This window comes from Solanum dulcamara, chromosome 3 (genome assembly GCF_947179165.1).
Source record: "Solanum dulcamara chromosome 3, daSolDulc1.2, whole genome shotgun sequence".
Taxonomy (NCBI): Eukaryota; Viridiplantae; Streptophyta; class Magnoliopsida; order Solanales; family Solanaceae; genus Solanum; species Solanum dulcamara.
The window spans coordinates 4,384,636-4,394,637 of record NC_077239.1 but is presented as its reverse complement, the minus strand read 5'-3'; the positions used below and the strand labels follow the sequence as shown (position 1 = coordinate 4,394,637).

At 32.1% G+C, this 10,002-nt stretch overlaps 1 protein-coding gene across 1 annotated transcript; it reads left to right on the top strand.

Annotated features, from left to right (window-relative positions):
- Window positions 1-3,634: 3,634 nt before the first annotated feature.
- LOC129882229 (uncharacterized) lies at window positions 3,635-9,797 on the top strand. The gene is made up of 3 exons (XM_055956432.1): window positions 3,635-4,888; window positions 7,336-7,503; window positions 7,939-9,797. Exons 1-3 carry the CDS (start codon window positions 4,334-4,336, stop codon window positions 9,625-9,627), a joined length of 2,412 nt encoding a protein of 803 aa, XP_055812407.1. The 5' UTR covers window positions 3,635-4,333; the 3' UTR covers window positions 9,628-9,797.
- The last annotated feature ends 205 nt before the right edge of the window (window positions 9,798-10,002 follow it).

The window sequence follows — 10,002 nt, the reverse complement described above, 5'->3', positions numbered from 1 at the left end:
ACAAGTAGGAAGAATCTAGACGATTTCTGGAAGCATCCTTGACTTTGTTGTTCATAGTAGCAGCTTAGACAAGTCGTGCATGCAATTCCCTCTAGAAAAAAAAAGAAAGGGGGGATATAAATGAGTAGGATGGCAAATAAGCGGGCTGAATTAAATTTGAACAGATTATTATGGAAATATTGGGCGAGTTTTGAGTTAATTTTGCCACCCTTATAAATGAGAATAATTAATTGTCATCAATAAACAGAGAGGAAAGTCCGAGAAGCCACGTATTTTAATATGCAGCAAAATGATAAATGTCACTATGTCAGGGGACTAGTACAAATCTATAATAAGAAGAATAAAATATAAAGCATAATAAGATTATGTGGTTTAATTTACATTCCCTAGCAAAGAGGGAAAGACAATCGAGTAGGAAAGTTCACTGTTAATGTCCTACATTTAATTCGATCGATCACTGGCTTAACATAAAGCATATTCAAGCTCTTTTGAAATAAAGAAGTACATATATAAAAACAGTAATAACAACCAAAAAAAAATGTGAAACAAGAGCAATATTGGCTTAAAATAAAGCATATTCAAGCCATTTGAAAATAAAGGAATACAGATATAAAAATAGTAATAACAACCAAAAAAAAATGTGAAACAAGAGCAATATTGGCTTAAAATAAAGCATATTCAAGCCATTTGAAAATAAAGGAATACAGATATAAAAATAGTAATAACAACGAAAAAAAGTGAAATAAGAGCAATACATAAGATTCAGAAGAATGAAGAGAAAACAAAATAGTACTGAGTAGAGTTTGCCAAAAATACCTTTTTAAGCATGTAGGGAATTAATTGCATGGAGTGGGAGTTGTTTTTCTGAGAAAATACTTTACTTATACATCCATCAAGCTTATAATAAGTTTATGACATATATTATGATCGCGAGAATAGTGGAAACTGGGATCGATAGATTTCTTCACCTTTCTTATCAGATAAGTTGTGAGAATCAAGAATTTCTTTGTAGAATTGCTATACCCTCATTAATAAAACTATTTAACGCGAGTTTGGATTAGACGGAAATAATACTCACTGAATACTTACAAATAATGGAGTTAAAAGGTCAAATTACGGATTCGGGTGAATGCGTTGGTTTTTGATTTAAATCCTATATTTTTCTTAAAAGTTCATTCAATATGTACTTTATATTAATCTAGAACCAATTATAACTTCAAAAGATTAAAATTTAAATGTTGGCATTACCTCATGGGCACTAGGTTCAAATAGTAAGTATATTATTCCTTCTTTCTTTTTCTTAATTGGTCAGTGTCTCACTAGAGTTATTCCTGAACAGAATACAAAAAAAGAAGAATAAATTATAGGTTTCTTCATGGCATTGTCACAGCATTTTCCTAGATGGTTCCAGGTCTCTTCAAGATTAAAAAAGGTCTCTAACATTTGAGTCTCTGAAAATAAAAAAAAATCTAATTGAGTGCATTGCCCTCAAAAATAGACCCTACAACATGCAAATTTGAATTTTACTCTTCTCCAATACAGATACCAACATAATTATATATATATATATATATATATATATATATATATATATTAAATCTACCAACAAAAAGAAAATTGTTTTGTGGATGTGTAGATGCCATATACCAAATCATGGTGCAGATGAAAGAATTCTTGGACAATAATGACACACAAGTTGAATATATCGACATTAATGTCCATTCTTGATTCTACTATAATGTGCCTTGCAAAAATGGGAATTTAATTCCCTTTTAAATAAATCGACATGATTGTGAACTCTTAACATTATATTTTGCGTCAAAAATTAACTTTTAAGTGTGGATTATAGCTACTTAATTGTTTTTTTTTTTAAAAAAATCAACCTTTTTCTTATAATTTTGACACCTTTCTTTAGAATGCAAGAGATGAATATAGACACGAACATACAGATTCGATAAAATTTAGTGTTAATTTTGGTTTAAACGTTGTATATTTTGTGTTAAGATATCATAATATATAAAAAAAATAAATTCAAAATTCAATAACTAACATTAATTTGAGATCATCATCCAAAAGATAAAAATTCATAAAGTTCAAATTTTAAATTTGTTGATAAGAACTCAATTATAGGAGTAAAGAATTAATTGGTCGGCCTGCTGCATTTTAATTTTGATAGAATTTAATTGGTAAAGCTTAGTTGTACTAATGTTGAAATTACTTGTCGTATTACATTATTTATTTGATTGCCAAAAGGAAGAGCTACAAAGTTCCTTAGACAAATTTGTGCAAGGTATTTAATCTTATTTATTTTATTAATCCTAATTATTATTACAGCTTTGTTTATTTTACGAGTAAAATATTGGATATTCCCCCCCCCCCCCCTTTTTTTTTTTGTGGTTTCTCTATAAGAGATATCATACGTCTAGACCATTTCGAAAAATATAAATGCAAATTTGACCCTTTCGTATGTAAAAGAACGCACCACATGTTGGAAAGTCTGATCGTTAATCAGTAAAAACAAATCTAACCCATTTTTATAACAACAGATCTGACCTTGACTATATTAATAGAGGAAATTCTAACTCATTTTGTGGTATGAATATATATATATATATGACTCCAACTATTAATAATGAAGGACAAATCTAGACTTATTTTTGCAAAGTTAGAGAAAAAAATTTGAACATTTTCCCTTGAATGATTACAATACCATCAAATTTCTCTTAACTTGGTTTATTCAATTCTATATTGGGAAATGACTTCTTCTTTTCAAATTAAAATAGAATGTCATATTCATACCTTGTTGCTCTGATGAATATTTTGAAGTATTGATTTGTTAATTAACAATCCTAGCTCCAAGACTCTTGGAAGAAACCTCTAATTTGTTTTACCCTTTAATTTGTTGTGCCTCAGAAAATGTCCAGTGTGTTAAGCCATTTTCTTTGGATTTTATAGATTGCTTATCTATAAAATCAATTTCAATGCCTAAAATTGCTTTTAAACACTTGATAATTATCATCTACTTTTAATCACCTAATCCAAATGAAATCTTACTCAACAATTTCAAATATGACTTAAAGTTTGTAGAATATGTTTCTTAATTAAATTTTTGAAGCATCTAGCAATTATAAAATAATATGTTTATTGCATATTTAAATGTAAAATAAGAGTCTATAATTAAGTTGCAACCAAGAGGCATGGTAAGTAGTGAGAGGCTCACAAAGTTTAAAGGTTCCCTTATTGAAAGGGTATACATCAGAGCCTCACACAAGTTTTGTTGAGGGTCTACATAATTATTTCTGACTAGCATATATTTTAATCATTTCTTTGGAATTTGATTTTAAAAAAATACTAATTAAACAACAACAACAACAATATATATATATATATATATCTAGTGTAGTTCCATAAGTGAAATTTGGGGAAGGGTAAAGTGTATACATACTTTACGTCTTTGGTTAGACCCTTGACTCAAGAAAAACAACGTTTTCATTTTTAGTGTTTAAATTACTCTTTAACTGAGGTAAGAAGTTGGATTGTCAAGATATATGTATGAGTGTGACACTTTAGTAATTCTATAAATACTTCTCCTACTCAAGATTAGAGGACCCCTTCTTTACTTTGTCACCACCAACCTGCTGAAATTGGAATACCATTCACTATTCTGTAAACTAGTGAGCCTGCTAACAAAAATTCATCCTATTTTCCTCTTGTGACATTTGTATCGTGCATGTCCATATAGTCGTTTAGTCGCGTCCAAAAAATAGTCGTCTTGTTACTAGAAGGTGAATGTCTATATATATAGTCGTTTAGTGGCATGTTGAAAATAGTCGTCTTGTTACTAATCGGTGAATGAATATCCATATAGCCATTTAGTGTCATGTTGAGAGTAGTTGTCTTGTTGCTGGCAGGTGAATCTTCTAGTTGACCATTTAATTAGTGGTGTGTTGTACTAGCTAGTCATCTTGTTTCTGGTAGGTGAATCTTCTGGCTATAGCCATTAGTGACGTGTTGAGAGTACTAGTCGCCTTGTTGCTGACATGTGAATTTTCTGGCTAGCCGTTTAGTGGCGTGTAGAGAGTATCTAGAAGTCTTGTTGTTGGTAGATGAATCTTTATGCTAGCTAGCCTATTTAGTGGTGAATGCATGAACTAATTATCTTGTTATTGGCAAGTGAATCTTTTAGTTAGCCGTTTAATTAGTGTCATATGTGCAGAGAGTAGTTGTCTTGTTACTAAAAGGTAAATATCGGTCAACTGTAGGAAACTGGCCAATTGCTGTCAACTGGTATCGGTACAACCACGTCTTCTAGCTTATAAATTGTTACCTCATCATGCCAACTACCATGGTGGCTAAACGAGCTCGTGCCATGTGGTGGATGAGGCTACACTCGTCTATTCGAACCGCCTTAGCATGCGCCATAGTGGGGTGTGTCACCCTATATAGTCCACCTTCTCTTGCGAAGCAACTAGCATTTCCTTCTTTTTCCTACGTTACATCGATATTTATAGTGTCCGACGCCACGTTAGGTCATGCCTTAAGGGGATGTTGGCATGCATGTCTTGCCACACTTCAAATCATGCCACTTTCTATGCTAGGGTTATGGCTTCATAACTATGTTGCCACCGACGAATTCTCACCCGAGGTAGCCGCCCTCATGGTGGCGTTGAGCGCATTTTTGGTGGCGTTGCCGGAGAGTACAGACTTGATGTGCAAGAGAATTGCCTTTGGACAACTTGTTATAGTGTATGTTGATGCTGTTATTCATGGGGTTTATCTCAATTCTCCTGTGATGCACCCTCTTAGAATTGCTTTTAGCACTTTGCTTGGAGCTGTGGCTTCTATCTTAGCTTTGTTGCTGCCCTATCCTTGGCTAGCTTATCATGAGGTATGTATACAACTTATATTCATTAATAGGAAACGGGTTAAACATACTCCTGCACTACCAGAAATAGTTTATATATAGTACCCTTCGTTATACTTTTCGATCTAAAGATATTCCTCCTGTTATACTTTCGGTCCAAATATACCCCTTATTATATTTTGGTACAAATTTACCCTTAATTTTAACGGATGAACACGTAACAAGCTCAGAATCAAATGGCCCTCCCCCAATTTTAAATACCTGAAAGAATTCTTATACTGTCAGATCATCTTTAACTATTCATGGTTAAATTTCATTGTTATTCTGTGGTTAAATAGCTCGTAACTGACATAATCATTTGGTAATTTTTCCCTAATTCATTGCTAAATAGAATTAGCTATAGATTTTGTTGTTTATCTATAAAGTTTGTGAGCCGTTAATTCCTTTTTTTAGTAGTGGTTATTGTAGATAATTAATTTGCATTATTTTTAAGATTACAAATCCCACTATTAAACAATTAATATTTTTCTGTTGAAATTTCCCACTAAAAAATGTGTAGTGGCTATTTTCACAGATATTTTGATTGAATCGTTGAGAAAAAAAAATACTACTATCTTTTACACGAAAAAAATCAGGAAGCTTCACAGTATTTCAGTAAGAATCTTTTTTCCACTATGCATTTTCCGAGTGAATTGGTTCGATAGAAAAATCATATTTTTAGAATAAGATCTTCTCATTGATTCACGATAGAAAAGGCCTCTATTTCAGTAGTGTCTTACTTTTTATGAAGGATTACCTCGTAGACAGCGCAGAGCCATCTTGAGTTCAGGGTGTTCATTCGAATCCCCTTTGACGGAAAATTATACTATCTATACATAGTTAAAATAATTTTTTTATATATATATAGTAGATATCGAACCTCCTTCGCCTAGTTTGTGTGTCTACTCTTCAGATTTTGAACTCTCTTAATAAAAATTCTGACTCTGCCACTACTCGTAGATATCATTTAGATGACTTAATATTATAAAAAAATTACATTATTAATATATATAGGTCAATGTTATATATAATGTACGTAAGTTAATGTTATATATAGGTTATTGTTAATGTATATATTCACAGTGAAAAAACATATATGATCCAGTGAACTAACAATATCTACATGTAAAAATCCTTGAATTTACGTTCCATTCGACCATTCAATTGTTTTATACTTTCGATGAAACCAAGGTTTTCAAGCTGTTGAAAAGTCAAATATATAAAAGCACTTTGTTTTAATCGTAAGTTTTTCATTTAGGTATATTGACATCATTATATAATATTGTTTTCACTATTGGTAATTTGGTATATATATCTTAAGCTCGAACCTTGAGTTCTTTGGAGAATCAATTAACTATAGTATAATAGAAGAGAGAGAAAAACTCTTTACTTGAAATTAGGAATGATAAAATCAGCTCATAAAATCATGATCCGTCTAATTCATTTAGGTTTGATCAGTTAATAATATACAACCCAAATTGATTCATGAGAAATTTTTATCTAAATATTTTTAAAAGACATTATTTTTTGAAATTATTATATATAGTCATAATATAATGAATTTTTTTTATTAGTTACTCAAACAATTTATAAGAAAACAAATAAAGAATTTAAAACTTAGTTTTAGCCATTTCAACTCAAACCGTTTCAGACCAAATAACATTTAAGGGGTCAATAAATCGTCAATTTATTAACTCAACCCATTTTGATATTTTCAAATTCAGTTTAACCCGTCAATTTAATATTCGGAGTAAAACTAACATTAAAATATTTGATGTTCAACTTGACATATGCACACTGCACTTTTTTTGTGGTAGATAGAAGTTGCCTTATTCTTATGACAATTTGATTGATTATATTATTTAATTTGATTAGTATGGTATGGTATGGTTCACTTTTATGGTCCATAATATAAACTTCTCAGATGTTTCCACTCTGTTTGATTAGAAATTATAAACATTGGGAAAGAGATGAGGCACATTTTGAAGTAAATATGTGTGGGGTTTGTACATATAGTTGTTGCACTACTTCATTCAATGTTTTTGATAATTTATTTAATAACATCATCATGTCATGTCACTATATATTGTGGAAAAACGTATAAAGATTTTCACATCATACAGCTCCTCGAGGTCACAAATAAATAAGATGTAGAATCTGGAACGAAGCTAAAGTGTAAGAAGCTATACTGTGCATACTTCATTCATTTTAGACCATAGAAAAAGTGCCAAAATATTTCATTTATATTGAAATGAAAGGAGTATCGTGATCGAATATAGTTAAAAACAATTGTCAACTTCAGTCTTGAATTCCTAAAATGATATTTATTTTGAGATAATTTTTTAAAGTTAACAAATAATATGTTATGCATGTGTCTTTTAGTACTTCAAATTTGATTGCTAACATATATTGTAAATTTTCATTGCAAACAGGTGAAAAAATTATACCAAATTTATGCAGAAAGTGCATCAGGAAGAATAAATTTATATTTGAAAGCCATTCATACTCAAGATGATCAAATAACCATGGAGTTAATATCTCAAACAAAGCCCTTTACTGATACAGGAACTAAGCTTCTTGAGACTATCAAATTCTTGGAGGTAACTTCATAGGATCCCTTATCAATTCCTGTTCATGTTAATTTCACGTACACGTACGATCACTGAACTTTATCTACTATAACAGTATAGTTACATAACTATATTTGCACATTAACTTTATTGTTACAATCGATAAATTCAATTACTCTAATGTAATAAAACAAGTGTTTGATGACTAGACTGTTATAGTGGGTAAAATTCAGCTACTTCAATGCGATTAACAATAATTTTGTGCTATTCTACTTTTAATGTGACTAAGACTAGTTTGTGACTTTACTGTTATAACTTATAACGAGTCAAGCTCAATTACTTTCATAGGACAAAAAGTAGTTTTTATGACTTTATAATTAAAGTAAATAAAGTTCAGTGTCCATACGTGAAATGAACCTGATTCTTGTCCAATAATATAAATGACCCTCTTATACTTTTGAGTAGGAAGGTTTGCAATGGGAGAAACCTTGGTTGAGATACTTGAATCCTCATTTCACAGATCCAGGACTTGGTTTTCAAAATATGGACATTTCAATGAAAGGAATGGAAGTGGCTTTAACTTCTTGTCCATCTTTTCCCACAAGAATGATAGATAAAGAGCTCTTTAAAGTCACCCATCATGTTATGATGTTTCTTAGTCAAATAATGGGGCAAGATAGATCATTTCTACCACATAATTCACTAACAGCTATGGAAACAGAAGGGGAATTTGAGAAGGAGTACTCTTCTAGGCATTCCCATGAACCAATTTTACCAACAAAACAAGATCAACCAGCACTTTTCTTCTTATCTTGTTTCAGAATGTGCACGACTGATTCAGACACGATCACACCAATAAACGAAGGACTAAGAGGCACAACAGGAAGTAGTAGTAGTGGTGGTAGTAACAAATCGTGCTGCAGACGAGTCTGCATTGATAAGACTTTGCCAATAATCAATGAGAGAATGGTGGTATTCGCGTTCAAGTGTTCGTTTTCATTAGGACTGGCTGTGCTACTTGGTCTTCTATTTAACACAGAAAATGGATACTGGTCAGGCCTCACAATAGCCCTGAGCTTTGTTACAAGGAAACAAGCAATTTTCACAGAAGCAAATGCTAGAGCACAAGGAACAGCTATAGGATCAGTGTATGGTGTACTTGGCTGCACTATTTTTCAAAAAGTCGCGCAAATAAGGTTCTTATCCCTCCTCCCTTGGATAATTTTCACCACATTTCTAAGGCATAGTAGGATGTTCACTCAAGCAGGGGGGACAGCTGCAATGATAGGTTCACTACTGATTTTGGGCAGAAAGAGTTATGGTCCACCTAGTGAATTTGCAATTGCCAGACTCACAGAGGCCTTCATTGGACTAGCTTGCTTCGTCGTTGTTGAGCTTATTCTGCAGCCTACAAGTTCAGCAACTTTAGTCAAAAAACATCTCTATCTGATCCAAGGAACAATCAAAGACTGCACTAAACACATGGTAGTTGATTCAAGGCAAAAGGGGTTAATGGAGAAGCAAATGAATCTGAAATCTCAAGTTCATGACTTGTCAAAGTTCATTAAAGATGCAGTCTTGGAACCTAGATTCTGGTTTATTCCTTTTCCAATTTCTTGCTGCCAAAAGCTCCAAAAATCTTTGTCAAATATGGCAGATGTTCTGTTCTTCATGTCCTGTGATATCGAATTCCTCTCTCAAGCATTCGATAGATATTATCCTGATAAAAGGGAGCTTCAACAATACATAAACAACAACTTACAGCATTTTAAGGATGCTCTAAGCTCTTCAGTGAGCTGCTTTGAGAAAACCATTTCTATCAGACTGTTAAAAACTTCTCAAATCCAGCCAGAGCAGAATATATTGAATGATCTTGAAGGAGGGAATTCATCATGTCTAAGGGAGAGTGTCATGTATTCTAGAAACGACGAGGAGATGCAGATGATTCTGAGTTCTTTTCTTCAGAACTCCAACGAGGTCCGTGGTAAAGTGAGGGACATTGCAGGTATAGAGCTTAGAGGAACCATTGTTGGTTGTTTGTGTTCTTTAGAATTTTGCATGAGCTTTTTGGAGAGAGAAGTAAGAGACATCGACAACGGGATAAAAGAATTGGTGAAATGGGAAGATCCTTTGGGAGAACCAATTTGTTCATAAGTTACTATAAACAAATCCATATGATCAAATGGAAAAAAAGAATAAAGCTGTAGATCCAAAAGTGGGCATTAGCATTTTATCATCTATAGTTCTCTCTCTAGTTTTCCTTCAAATACAAAGGCAATATGTTATTCTGAATCTTCTCTACATTTTATTAAGCACATATTCATCTAGGCAATTTAAACTATGAATGATTTTATGGTTATACCATACCAAAGTGATGATATAAGTAATTATGAAGAGCTAACACTAAGATCATGAATTTCCAAACACATCGAATGGTAAATATAACATCAAACACAGAAAATCTAGAGGAGATTATGCAAAGAAACCATACTTTATACAACCAAAATGTTATTAGCCATTAATTTTTTG